The 15,989-nt window shown below is 32.3% G+C and overlaps 1 protein-coding gene across 1 annotated transcript; it reads left to right on the forward strand.

Moving 5' to 3' along the window:
• The first annotated feature begins 752 nt into the window (after window positions 1-752).
• On the forward strand, window positions 753-15,448 carry LOC124530099 (sulfotransferase 1C4-like). Its single transcript, XM_047104098.1, has 7 exons — window positions 753-952; window positions 6,886-7,020; window positions 9,176-9,275; window positions 9,903-10,225; window positions 11,188-11,282; window positions 11,657-11,822; window positions 15,202-15,448. Exons 1-7 carry the CDS (start codon window positions 871-873, stop codon window positions 15,339-15,341), a joined length of 1,041 nt encoding a protein of 346 aa, XP_046960054.1. The 5' UTR covers window positions 753-870; the 3' UTR covers window positions 15,342-15,448.
• The last annotated feature ends 541 nt before the right edge of the window (window positions 15,449-15,989 follow it).

A 15,989-nucleotide genomic window follows, 5' to 3' on the forward strand; every position in this document is an offset into this window, starting at 1 on the left:
TGACGGCCTTGGAATGAAAGCCTTATAATAACTAAACTTTCAGAATTCGTTTGTTGAAAAAATCGACAATAGTCAATATACTGAAAAATAGTTAGTTGATTGCTTGTTTTCAAGCTATCAAACATATAATCCTACAATCCATACAATAAGACTGCTGCCATTTTGACAAGACATGTATTATATTATGATGTTAATTCCACGTCTGTTAGTAATCATTCTGTTCAGATAAAATGAAACTGAAGTTTTTAGTTTATCACTATTTTTTATTATTCTTGTTCAATTAAAGTTGATAAATAAGTTTTGTTGAATCGATTTTAGTTAAAACTTGATTGAGAATCGATTCGAGAAGTACGAATAAATTTAATTTGAAGAATATTGAATGCGTTCACCCTCTGCCTCTAATTTCATTTTTGATTGCTAAAGAATCGCACTTATGATACAAGAGCATTTTATTTAGTTGTTGCTATTCGTTATGAATTTGACAAATCATTATATTTTATAACTTAGCATTATTATATTTACATTAAATAAAAAATAATGATAGAGTTAAACTTAGAATTCTTTTTGTTATTTCAAATTAACATACCCATATCTATTCAAGGCCTTTGTTATCAATTTAGTATACAATTATGAACTTTACACATTAACAAATAAGGATAAAAATAAAAGCGATACTATAGACAATTTCAAATTTCGAATTTCAGAAAATTTCATCGAAATAATTGTCAGTTGGAATGGCATCGTCATACATGAAGGCAATATAGTAATTTTATCGAAATAGTAGATCGATAGGAGATTGATTAGATATGCTTTATTGAAAACCGCTGGATCTTACGGTTCTACAGCAGTACAGTGTTTTGCGTGGTCGATATGGCACCTTGTCTGGATCTACCCTATGAAATATGGGACGTGACGAAAGAGGAGGATAAAATTATAAAGAAATGTCTATTAGGTGCGTTATCGATGTGTAGTGTTGTGCCTTGTTACATTTTGTTCCTTTTATGTTTTTGGTGTTTTGACGGTAAGGTACGGTGGATTTATTTTTAAATTTCGAATGTTTGGGTACGTTTATTTCAATGTAGTGTAACTGTTTGATTTATTGGCGTCAGTAATTTTACAAATTTTATGAAGCGCACGGGAGGCGTTAACTGTGTAATCAATTTGCATAATGTGTTATTTAATGAACGTGAAAATGTGTTAATTATATTTAAACATTAAAACGTTCTCTTATTATTAGTATATATTTATTAGTTTTTTTAAAATATATTTCGGTATTTTTGCGATCAATCTTTACAAGTAAGGTCAAATAGTTCTCAAAACATAAACATACGAGAAGGCGGAAAACATATGATTTATTTTGACTAAAAAACGACCAAAAATAAATAAAACTTATTAGTGACTAAAACTTATAAATGAGACTATGTAGTTTAACGCGGTTTTACTGGATATGAATTAAGTTTTTTTTTTCTCATTTTTTCCATTTAATATCAATAACAGGCCCAAAACATATTCCACCCAAATCTTCCTAGGGAGTCTTTAGGTCATTCAGTCACTTTCAAAATACGTTACAAACGTTTTATCTTAATAATAATAAAAGTATATAAATAAATACGAGTACAATGTTATTTAAACACGTGATATCTTAAATTTTAGTATAGTCTTTTTAATTTTGTATGTATTTGGGTGAGTCAGTATAACACAGGAGAACGAGTTGATGTTATGGAAACCTCAGAAACCGTAGTTGACATTGCACTGATCGAATTAGAAGCCGTTTTTTTAGTCCTAAGGTTGAAGCTGACTGTCTGATCTAGTAGTCAAGTAGTTTAAAGATATGAAAGTTTTTAATAAATCAATAAACATTTGACTGGCATTTTAGATGAATCCGCAGCATCTTAGGAATTTAATTTTGTATTTTTTTAACAGATCAAGAAGAAGCGTTTTTATATACGTACCTTTTGTTTGTAACACAAACAGTTTATATAAATTTCAATTTTTTTTTGTTTTGTATGTTGCCTGTTAAATTCCTGTTTCAAATTTCGGGATTTTAATGGGACATGCTTTTATTTCTACATTGCTATTAGCATTCACCTGTCACTTTGACAGTTGACATATAAAGTTAACGTAATTAGCAGTTCGAATACGAATTTGTTTCGTTTAAAATAGTATTGATCTTTTACCAATATGCTTCTCAGTTTCACTGTATTGTTATAGAAAATTAACTTCTTTCTTCTTTGTGGGTTGGTTGAGTACCTTTATAGAAATAATGAAACTGAATAAAACTACGTTACGTTTATTTACTATTTATAATTTATAATACTTATTGTATATTATCTTACAGATTACTTCGATCGTTATCATACGTGGCGTTTAGGAATGATACACTATCAAAAAACCCACTTTCATACATATGATATTATATCGATCCAATGAGTTTTCGAAATTCTTTTCGTTCTAATCAAATTGGAACTATGTGTAACTCATGCTACGTAAGAATATAGTTAGCAGGTTTAATGCTCGCTTTAAGTACTGACGGCATTGGAATCGTCATGGAACCATTCGTGTAGGGTTGCCAAAAAAATTGGTAAAAAGGTTATAGTAAATTTTTTTTGACAAATTGGCATTCTAAAAGTATGAAAATCACTATTGTTTTGTGTGATTATACATTCCCTTTATGAAAAAAAATCTAAGTAATAAAGACTTAAAAACATCGTAATACAACATTTTTTTGCCTCGTAAACCCAAGCCGGCTATTTCCGGACCGATACGACTTGGGAACCTCCAAGAAAAGAGTACTCGTACTCTTTTCTTAAAGGTCGACAACGCACTATACCCTCCTGTGTTGCAGATGTCCTAGGGCAGTGGTAATCACTTTCCATCAGGTGAGCTTCCAGTATGCCACTTCTAAAATAAAAATAAAAATACTAGAAACCACTTACTTTTATTTACAATATCAAATACCAGACACAAAGTACAAAAAGCTGTGAATTCTGGATATTGTTTTGCGAACTGTACTTTTCAAGTGCTAATCGACAAATTAAAATCATCGTCATCGATGTGAGTACGATGTGAGTAATAGTACGAGCATTCACATTATTCGTAATTTCCACGTGTTTTACGTCCAGCTCTTTTAACCTGAGTCTTCATACAGTGAAATTTGTTTTTTTTTTTCATTTTTGGCATAAGATTTAGCAGCCTTAAGTTGTGAAGTAAAAAAAGAAGCCTTGTTATTATTTAAATTTGGAATCCCATCTTGGTAATAAACAAAAATAACGTTAATGATCTTCTCGGAAAATGTTTCGGTACCATTTGACAGCTAACTCTAGGACCGCGCTCTGATTGGTCAATTCAAATAGCGCGCGCTTCATTCCGTCCCTTATAACAAACAAAAATTACTTATTAGTTATCCTCAATTAAGTAAACGAATGAAAAATAGCGACGGTCATGATCAAACGTCATAAGATAGACTCATGCCGTTTATCGTTGTTCGCAAAAATTGACAATAAAAACAAATGTTCATAATCGTGTTCTAATTTTAAATTGTATAAGTCATGTAAGAAGAAATAGGAAATGGTAGACTTGATGGTAAGTGAACACAGCATGTAGATATTGGTACTTTGGGAAATATTAATCATACCGCATGTTACAAATTCGCCACCGATTGAAACGGTATTCAACAATACTGTGTTGTTATTGGTGGTAGAATACATGATGAATAGGTGATACCAACCTAGAGCCTGTGCTACCATCAAGAAAAGTATGAATTATGTTTCTTGTTGTGTAAAATGTTTATGTCAAACTTATTCTAACTCTGTTTTAACAAAGTTTGAATAAACTTGTTGATTTTATAAAGAATTGCAAATAGTTAAACACGGGATATCCAATTATTTAAGTGGAAAAGCACGCACCACACCATAACGTCGTATCTTTAATACCTAAACAGTGAAATTTGACATTTCTTTCTATTACCGTAAATATTATAATCCTTTAAAAGGTTTTTGTTATCTTATCTCACTACTAAATGAAGTAAAGCTTTATAGATTAAAGTCAAGATATCTAAGATACGGTGATCTCCTTTCAGCCTTGAGCTGAATCGATTATCCGTATCGAAATTGTTTTGATTACTTAAAAATAGTTCATATATGATTATGATGTGCACTAAGTACCTATCTCTAAATGAATGCAATGTTTTAAGTCCATATAATAATTCAATACCAAATCTTTTTATGTATATGTATTTATTTAGAAATCCATAATGCTTGTATAACCTTTTTTCTTTTCGAATATTTAAAAAAAAAAGATATTTTTTTAAATAATAATAATATAGCAACACTAAACATTTAATCATTTAAAAGTAGAAATGTAATGACATGTTAACTTCCTAGTATTTCAAATTTCCTTGAACTTCAAGTACTGGGTACTATATACATATATTAAATTATTTATGTTTGTGTGTAACCTTACAAATACACATACATATATATAAATGAAATGCCTCCTTGGCTTTGTAATGGAGCAATCATTTCAGAATTGATATTCATTTGTGAATGAATGGAAAGAATGAACGGAATTGTATATTGTTATATATTTTTTGCGATTTCTGCTTATTTCCATTCGAAATTAAAGCAAACGTTTTTCTTTTGTTACACAAAAATATGTCTACTCTTAATGAAAGAACGAAATTATGTAATAATGTTGGGTAAACATCTAGATTTTTGAATTACAGTCTTTTGAATTGTATTGTTTGTCTTGTGAGCGGGCCAAAGTAAAATAGAAACTATAATTTAAATTTGCTCAATAAACGGTCTTGACATTTGAAAAAGAACTAATTACATATAAATAATTTAAGACGAATTGTTCTCTAAATAAACAATGTTGCCAGTAAATTCTTTATCTAAAAAACGGACTCTAATATTTTTGCAGTGGCAATAAAAACAAGACGTTTGTACTGCTCGCAGTGATGTATTTGAATCTAATTTTTAGGACGGAAACCCAATATTACAAATGCAAAAGTAACTCTATTACTTTACCACACTCAAAAAACTGATAGGAATTTGATAAAAATCAATAATATATTTTTATGTATATATAATATGACTGTACTCCACCTAATGTAAGGTAGTGGAGACCAAACGAAGATACCCAGTACAGGCAGCGAGAATAAACTGCACAATTTGCCCTCGCCATGCCGGCCTATAAGATTCACATCTTTGAAGGCACCCAGGTTTTAAGAGCAGAGGAACGAGTGTGCTGGTAAAGAGTTCCATTTTTTTACGGTCCGAAAAAGAATAAAGGTACAAAATTTCTTGGTGCGTGTTTTGATAGTTAGGCGATGATATTGGTAATTTCCAGCTAATAAAATCTGTTAAACTCACTACTTTGGACCCCAAGATAGACCTTTTATGTCCTTTTATGTATATCGCTTGAATGCTGAAATACAAGCGAAGCAGTGGGCGATAACTAGTCAAAATTAAACAACGCCTCGTTTATATTATTAGTCATATATTATTTACGATATTTGATTATCATCTGAAATTAATAAAGCATTATCATTCGCCCTTAGACTCAGTGCAGACGAACTTTTATCTATTTTGCACTTACTTAATACATTAATGGCGATATTAATCGATCAGATTAACATTTCAAAACAATACATTCATGCGTCATTACAAGATTTAAGGATATTTGTGATCTAAAGTTCCGAGATTAGCCAGTATTCGTTCGGAAAGGGATGACCATTATTTAAAATCGAATAGACTTATTGGCTAAATTATATCCTTTTACAATCTTAAATTGATGATTCACTTTATCAATATGAGATTCTGATGGGATGCTTCTGGAATTCTATGTAACAGCTATAAATAAAACAATGCTTAAACAAAAGGAAGAAGGGATATATGGGATTGGGACTATGGGACTTACATAACTGTGTTGAACTAAAAACCTGAAACTATTGTTTAAACATTGTTGTAACAAAACTTTAATGTTACATTTTAAGAGGACAGTAATTGACTCGTGAAGTGACATTGTGGACTAGGACTACTAGGACTTGCCTTTCCTGAAAGTATCTCTTAGTCTTCGGATCGAATTTAATACAAATAATATTTAATATGAAGATAGATACATTTTACGTAATTATATCTTTGATGTTTAGTTGTTTTTACCGAAAATGAATTGTAAATATAATTTAGTTATTATTTGTCCTTTTGTATTGGAAAATAATGAATATTGAGTTTTGATAGCTCTATGTGTATGTAAGTTATATAACATATGGTAAACCTATACGACTGGCCGACTTTTGATGATTCCACGCTAGTATGTCAGTGAGTTAACGCAGTCGAAAAATTCCCTTACTGCCGCAAGGCTGTTCCTAAACATTGTTCATCTATCTATCTATCTGTTGTATAACAGTGACCGATAAATTTGTGTTGCAAATACTGTTATACGCATTCCCATAAAGGAAAGTCATGTCATCTACTTGCGTAAAGTATCAGGTATTTGCTGCATTTAATTCTTTAAAACAACTTTATTTTGGTTTGGAATTATAATTAAGTGATATTATTCTTATTTCGAGCAGCTAAAAATTTTATCAGGGAACAATTTTGAATAACGACTCGTAGACGATTCTACTTTCAATCAAACTATCGTTTCTTAAATAACGTTACTGGGCTAGTTCACATAATATCTTACTTCCCATGGTCATCACATGGTGATGGAAGGGATGCTTAATATTTCCATTTCACATTGCCGAATTATTATTAACGAATATATGATTTTGTGGACAATGCCACTTGACTATATCGAATATTCTTATTAATTTTTAGAACAATACTCTAATCCAAATATTTTGCAAGGATAATAATATTATTTTAATATTTCTTTTTAAAGGATACACGAAACCGTTCGTGAAGTGTGGCGAGAAGGGTTATGTGATGCCGGGCGCGTTCAGGAATCACGCTGAGGCCATATACAACCTTGAGGTTCGACCGGACGACATCTGGGTGATCACGTTTCCAAGATCAGGTAAGAATTCTCATATAAAGCACCCACATATAGATATGCAAAGATAAAATATTTCTGTACCATTTTCAAACTTTATGGTTACAAATAAATCGCGAATATTTAATATAAGATGCCGATTTCTTTAAACGATTACTGCTCCAGAATAATTTAGAAATTACTAATATTCCTATTTATCCCTCCTTTTAAGCTTATCACTTCTGTTAGAAGTAGGGACAAAAAATGCGTCAGGATCGAACCTGTTACGTTTATATCGTCAGCCCTTACCATTGCGCTATCGATGCTTTACGTTAAAGCTAACAAAAATATATCTAACTTCAAATGTTGTCTTCAAATTTAAATGGGACCAAACCGGAAGTATAGGGTACTTCCTGTTTGCCTTTCCAAACGCAAAAGTTCCAAGCCCGTTTGTAAATAATGGAGTTTTGACAAACGTAAAAAAATGATTCAAACGAATACGAAACGAAGTTGGTTTGAAATTTGATAATTGGAAATAAGTCTAACTCACTGGATAATATTTGACCATAGATAGAACACTATGGCCCCTTCCAATGAAAATAGGAAACCAGTTCAACAAACCTTAGACTTACGTGATTCGTGCGATTTGATAATAACTCAGCTATGTGCACTACTAAGAGTTTATGTTTAATATATCCTTATATTATATAATACAACTGTGTCGCACTTATCTACTTTTTTAGACTTTAATTTTACTTCCAAATTCAACATTCCGATAACAATTTCGTCGACGTTCAATACACCATATTTTGTAATTCCACCGTGAATTTAATAGATTAATCAAACTCGACCAATGATATCGCTTGAATTTGCTGTCAAATGATGTTTATTTGACTTTTTTCCTGTTAGAACTAGCGCGCAGTGGTAATTTTTGTCACGGTGACTGTTAGACTGTAGAGTGACGAAACCGTCACTCTTGTCGAGTCCATGAATATGTGTGGAGGTGCGCGCACATTACGACGTGACATTTGTGTCTGCATCTGTACATATTCACGGACTCGACAAGAGTGACGAAACAGTCACCGTGACAAAAGTTACCAGTGCGCGCTAGTTCTTATGGTTGGAATAGAGTATAGCTTACTATATTCGGTTTCGGTTCCTGTTCAATCATTACTGTAAATAATGTTTTCTTTTACGTACGATACTCTTAAGTACGTAAAGCCTTCGATTTATAAATTATAGCAACTATAAGAATTTAAGCCACTTACTGAATAGTTGCTGATAACGCTTGATATGATAAATTATATATGCGTTCATATGTGACAAAAACAATATACTATTTTGTTTTAGGGTGTCGGTTGTTATGTGTTAGGCAAAACAGTAACCTATGTCCTTTCCTTTAGAGTTAAAAATTGCTTTATACCAAATTTCATCAAATTCGGTTCAGCGGTTTGTTCGTGAAAGAGCGACAGAAAGACAGACAGATATACTTTTACGTCTATAATATTAATATATAATATTAATATAGATTGTGGTATTTTAAAATTTGACTTACATTGGTTATGTATTTGATGGGTGAATATTTATTCGAAATAAATTACTGATATTTCACGATCGTGTATCGCGGTGAGTTTCGAGTTAGAATAGCTATACTGGCAAACCTTTCCAATTTCATTTCCTTCAACAAACTGTCATTTCCTTCTTACGGTGACGTCACTTATGGAACGTTGTTTAAAGGAATTATTAGGGTTTGAAGAGATATAACTATACTGTTTTTTATAGTTTACACGGTAAAATTTATATCGTATAGTTGGTAACTCACATTAAGTGAAATCTTGGCAAAAGGATGTTCTATTTAAGCATGGAAATAGTCCAATATTTTATGAGGAGTTCTGGTTAACCTCACCAGCGGATGTCTTGACCAACATAGAGACGACCCCTATGGCGTGGTGTCCAGGATTTTTTGCATCCCGGACCAAGATGAGCCTGAGTTTTGATGAGCCAACATGACTATAGCACATTTTGATTTAAGTAGTAACATTATAACTTTTCGATTGCCCTTAGTAGATCAATTTAATAACCTAATAAATACGAATATGGCGTAAACATAGGCGCGAGAAAAGATATTGAAATACGAAACAAAACAAAATAATCAAAAGATAAAAATCGATCGCTTGATAAATAATTTTGTTTATTAAAGGTACGACATGGACACAAGAAATGGTTTGGCTGATTGAAAACGATTTGGACTTCGAAACAGCTAAAGAAAAACCTCTCTATGAACGGTTTCCTATGTTAGAGTAAGTAATTTGTAACAATAATATAAGTCACTCACACAATACTTAGTACTGTTGTAACCCGTAATCTAAGCTTCTAATGGTGACCAATAGCTATCAGGTTATATGCCAGCAGCTGTTATGTTAGAACTGTCTTCGTATCTTATACATGAAGTGTTTATGTTAATTTTGATGGTTGTATTTAAATATGGAACGTCAAATGTATTCTGTAAGAATTAATTTCGTATCTCACTCGTAAAATGTTGACAACTGACTGACGGTGATATGAAATTTTGCAACGTTTGTCCTATAAATTTTATACTTATTATAGACAATGTCACATATGACATTCTGACAGTACACGCTCGTGTTTTGCGGTGAGATTCGAGTTTCTTTTTACGGAATATCCGTACTGTTTCGAGTATTGTTCCAAAGAATAGTTTAGTTGATAATGAGTCGTATAAATGAAACGATAACTGATGACGTATATTTACAAGGTCCAAAGACGAACTGTTCGCTCATGCAATAAATATTTGTGATAGCTCATGCTAATTGAAATTTACGACGTATTACCATTATTATCGATTACATATACATTATCGATATTACATAGCCTACTATAAACAATAAAATAAATTCACTTAATTCCAGATTAACAGCTCAGATACCGGAACTGGCGTTTCAGCTTATCAAGAATAATTTCATGAATCTGAAGAATTTTCAAGGTTTGAATCAAGCAACCAAAGTTTCGAGTTGGAAGACGATTGAGGATGCCCCGTCGCCACGATTAATTAAAACCCACTTGCCCCTCTCTATGCTGCCCCCAAATCTATTGAGCACTGCTAAAGTCATATACGTAGCTAGAGATCCAAGGGATGTTGCTGTTTCATATTATTATTTACACAAAATGGTTGGAAATGCCTTTGTGAGGACAACCTTCCAAAATTTCTGGGAAGCGTTCAGGAGGGATTTGTGTAAGTTTTAGTTTAAATTTATAATTGAACGCAATAATTCGATAGGATGGCATAGGATTACAAATGGGCCTAATAGTAAAAAAGTATCTTTAATAAAGTTCCACCAAGGAATCAGATATATACACATATATATCTGATTATATATAAATGGTCCTAATTGTTGGTGTTAAATAGCTGGGTCCAAATTTCGAAACATAATTTTTCTATAAATATTATAAATCACACCTAAGCTACTGAATCGAATACGATGAAATTTGGTATGAAGTAAACTTAAACTCAAAAAAACGACACAGGTTACTCTTTATACCAATTAATACGGGAAAAGCAGGCAAAACCCTCTTAAAATAATTCACTTTAAACAGTAGAATTTTGTGTTAATTTAATACTTTAAAAAAATGTCAATGTCCATCAAAAACTCATTAAAAAGTCTCTATTCGAGTAGGCTTTTATAAGAATTATGAATTTCACGACCTAATTATAAGCTTGAATGTAAATCCGGTACCTACCACCGCTAAATTAATTGTAGATTCTATCAAGAAAATTTGCCAAGGAACTTATATAACAATAAAACAGAGTAATGTCGTCGTACCATATCGACTGTATATTGGCTTTCAAGTGGCCAAACTTAGCTAAGTGCGAACGTACTAAAACTGATTATTATTTTATCTTTGTAATAAAATTCCGGTCGTATCTATGTGTATCGATAAAAAAATCTATTTATCTTTTTTTTTAAAATATAATTGGTTTAAATATTTATCGAAATCACGTGGCATTGCCATTGCATAATTTTTTTGATATATTTGAAATAATAGAAATAAGCTATTATATTTAATTTCATAAGGAAAATTCTCTATCTATTTCAAGTCTGAGCCCAGCAGTTGCTGGCCACATAAATACTATCCTTTGTCTCACTATAAATGTCATAAAAATGCAGGATCACTTTATTGATGTTTCGTTTTCAGTGCCTTGGACACCAATTATTGAGCACACGAATGAAGCCTGGAAGCAGCGACATAATGAAAATCTACATTTTATTTTTTACGAAGAAATGATAAAAGTAAGTAGACAATATTACCGGTGGGATTTTGGCCTGAGGCCCCGAGACTGATGCTTAATAAGGTCCTTGAAATTTACTGCCGTGGCGTAATTCGATCACGAGGATCTTATCATTCAATATTTATTATATTGCGACATGAAAATTTAAAAAGAAAATAAATTACTAAGAAGTCTTGTAACGCCATCATAGAATTTAAAAATTGATGAATAACACTATAATATTTTACTTATTATTTATAGAAGATTTGACCAATACTTGCGACCCCATACGAGAGGAAATTTAAATCTAAATCAAAAGGCTACAATATATTTTCTAAAATATCAACCATTTTTTTAAATCCAGTTTATTTAAACGATGCCTATTTCTGTTAACAGGATTTACCGAAGATCATTCATGGCGTGAGCAAGTTCCTAAATCGAGATTTGGCTGAGAAAGAAGTAAATATCTTGGCGGATCACCTCAGCTTCGACAACTTGAGAAAAAACAAAACAGTTAATAACAGTACAAACGTCAATGGCGAGGTTCAGTTCATACGAAAAGGTATTTATTTATTTATTATTATTTAATATATATGTATAATGATTGATAATAGCCATGTTCAAGACGACAATGATATTTATCTTTCTCTCTCTTCTGATTTAACCAGTAGCGACGACAGCTTTCAAAGTATTCCTTCACTCAATGAATCCCTATTAAATGTTTTTACAGACGTACCTAAAAACTTTAACATTGTTCATATTAACGCTCAGAGTATTCCTGCTCACTATCCTGACCTTCTCACATCGTTTGATAACAAAAACCTCCATGCTATTCTTGTTTCTGAATCATGGCTTAAGCCATGTTTGTCTTCTGAGTCATATTCTTTACCGGGTTTCCATTTAATTCGAAATGACCGAGTCAATAGAGCTGGTGGAGGTGTTGCCATGTACCTGCGATCCTACATTCCTTTTAAAATTATCAGCATGTCAGCACCTCAGACTGGTCCTTCCGCGGAACATCTTTTTATTGAGTTAACCTTTTCCCATTGTAAACTTCTACTATGTGTTTTTTATAATCCTTGCCTATCAAGCGACTACTTCTCCTCATTAGAATACCTTCTTGAAAAATTTACTCCTCAATATAACCACACTATATTGATGGGTGACTTTAATACTTGTCTGATCAAGAATGACTATAGATCCGTGAGACTCAATTCCTTAAAATCTTCATCTAACTTGCACATTCTTCCTCTCTCTGCCACACATTCCTTTCCGAATTCCAATCCCTCACTCCTTGACTTAATTATTGTGTCTTCCACGGACCATGTTGAAAAACATGGTCAGTGCAATGCTACAGCATTCTCTTATCATGATATATTATTAGATCACATCAAACCAGACAACAACAACAACAACAGCATGTAAATTTCCCACTGCTGGGAAACAACTTCCCACTGCTGTACATATTCCACCACGCTGTTCCAATACAAGTTGGTGGAATGCATATGTGACATAACTTCTATGAAATTAGACACATGCAGGTTTTCTCACGACGTTTTCCTTCACCGCCGAGCACGAGATGAATTATAAACGCAAATTAAGAACATGAAAATTCGGCACAATCATCGGTTAAAATGCATGCGTTCTAACCACTGGGCCATCTCGACTCTCAGATAGGTCAGATAACAACATACATATGTTACTATTTTTGTTTATTGTTATTTGCGAATACACCAAACACAGCAAAGCTACTATCACGAATGATAAGGACGATGCATGTTATTATGTAAGAGAGTGCCAATCACTTGAAATATAGAAGACTGACTGGAGTTGTTATACAATTTTTGATAAGCCCTTTATCTGTAATAAGTATTATATTTCACATTCTGCTATGATCGTATTCTGCGGTGACTTTCGAGTTTGTTTTTACCGAATAACTCAACTACAAAAAATATATAGCAGACGGAAAAATGTTCAAATATGGACATAGCGCATATTTTTGTTCTTCTAGACATCTAATTTGGAAAACATTTGGAATTGTTAGGGTATCCTTTAAGAATTATTGCTTCGAATAGGATCGGTGAAATAGGTGCTCCTAATATATTTCACTCAAAAATTCTATCATGTGACTCGTTCTAAAATCTCATATTTGTTTAAATTTTCTACGTTCAAAAAAACTGATAAATATTGATAATATCTCATCCGGTTTCGTTAAATTAGAATCAGCAAAAGCACTTCGCTTTGTCTGTCGCAAATATATTTAGATAGCAATGCCGATTCTAAAACTGATAATGATAATATACAAAAGCAAATTTACTTCGTTCGATTTTTTTTCAACGAAACCTTTTTTTAAATAGACAAAGGCAAAACAGTTAATTTCATATTTTGGTTGAGTGATTGAAATAAGAGAAAAATTAAAATAAGAGTATAAAAAATGTCCCAAACATACAAATAAAAAATATAATTTGGAATGAAATGGTAGTCGATAAAATAATACTCTCGCATGTATTCTTATTAACTACATTTAACAGTAAGCAGTGATGTTAATGTAACCGATGCTACTGTTTAGGAATCACTTTGGTTTCGAAACTTCAGGGGAATCCCTCCTTTATCATCCCTAACAAGAATAATCAGCTCGTCTGTATACGCGGTTGGAAGAGTTAGACAGCTATCTGTTTATAATTTATCTCGTGCTAGGCGGTAAAGGAAAACATCGTGAGGGATACACATATTTCTAATTTTACAGAAATTCTGCTATGTGTGTATTCCGCCAACCCGTTTAGGAACAACGTGGTGGAATTCTTCTCCTCAAAGAGAGACGAGGGTTTAGCCCAGCAGTGGGAAATGCTTTGGTACTTTTTACAGTACTGTGTTTAATGGTATTTTACATGGGATAACGTTTTTAACAAAAGCTAATCCGGTCTATTTATACTTTTGAAATTGCCTCCAGGGTGTTTTTAGAGAGAGAATACTTACATTAAATTATGTATATTCATAACAATATTGATTATTATAAGCCTAAAACGCCAAGTTTCAGACTCTCCGAGTCAATAAATAATTCCCGAGGCAAGGTTTCCGTTTCTTAATAATGAAATACCACAGATATTTTAGTCCATCCCAATTAATATCCCAACATTTTTTATCAATGAAATATGTATGAATAAAGTAACCTTCGGGAATTTTCTAGAGAAGTTTTGGGTCAGTAGAGGAAATTTGCAAGAGTATACTTGCTTATATACGATATAAATTGTATTTATTAAATAAGCCTACGTAAGTTAGTAAAAATGAGTCGTAGTAGTAGTAGCTTTCATGGCTGTTTCTTAAAGAATTAACATTACCAGATGACTATTATAAAGTACTTTTATGATTGTATAATAATAAATCATAATTTTATGATTGTGAGCTGAGATGCCCAGTGGTTAGGACGCATCTTAACCGATGATTGCGGGTATAAACCTAGGCAAGCACCACTGTATATAATTATGTGCTTAATTTGTGTTTATAATTCATCACGAGCTCGGCGGTGAAGGAAAACATCGTGAGGAAACCTGCATGTGTCTAATTTCATCGAAATTCTGCCACATGTGCATTCTGCCAACCCGTAGTGGAACAGCGTGGAATATATTCCAAACCCTCTCGTTAATGGAAGAGGAGACCTTATCTCAGCAGTAGGAAATGTACAGACTGTTACTTTATTTTTTTATTATTTTTTATGATTTTACTTGAATCTACAGTATAATATTATAAATGTGAAAGTAACTCTATTTGTCTGTCTGACTGTCGCTCTTTGACCACCAAACTAATGAACGCAATTTGATGAAATTTGGTATGAAGTAAACCTCAACTCCAAGAAAGGACAAAGGATACTTTTTGGCTTAACACATCACATAAGTCACACATCTAGTGGGGAATATTTTGATTTCATAAGATATTTCTTCCAGGTGAAGCTGGAGGCTGGAGATCACACTTCGACGCTAAGATGGAAATGGAAGCGGAGGAGTTCATAACCTCCAAACTGCGAGGTCTCGATATAAAATACCCTTCGATCAGCAGCGATAAAGAGGGCTGTTCAGATGTTTAGATCAAACTTCATTTAGTAATCAAGATATTCAGCTCAAACTCTTTTAAATATAATATATAATCATTTTATACTTTGTACAAATAATGGTATTCATATTTTTATATTATCTATAATAATATTATAAATGTGAAAGTATAAAGCATCTGTTTGTCTGTCGCTATTTCACGACCAAACCGAATTTGAAGACATAGGCTACTTTTTCACTAACACATGACAACCAATACCCCAAATCGCAAGCGAAGCCAGGGACGACTACTAGTTTCGATTATTTCCAAGTTGGTATCAACTGTTAATGACATGAAAAATAAAATTATTTTTTCAATATCTTAGAACTAGCGCGCACTGGTAACTTGTGTCACGGTGATCGTTTCGTCACTCTTGAAATGATTTTATTTTTGTACATACATATTCCTTCATACACCTTCATTTAGATTTATTTGATTGACGACGTACGTGGCTGTTTGCCTTTATTTTTAATATGTTATATATTAATGTATTTATGTAAACATTAAGTTCCTAAACCGCTGATTTGTATCGTTATATCCGACCCGTTGCTGTTTAGTTTATGAATCTCTAACATACTGAGCAGTTTTATACAGTAATGTATAGTTTTATTGTTTTGATAATTAATGTAAATAAATAATGTAT

This window comes from Vanessa cardui, chromosome 5 (genome assembly GCF_905220365.1).
Source record: "Vanessa cardui chromosome 5, ilVanCard2.1, whole genome shotgun sequence".
Lineage (NCBI taxonomy): Eukaryota > Metazoa > Arthropoda > Insecta > Lepidoptera > Nymphalidae > Vanessa > Vanessa cardui.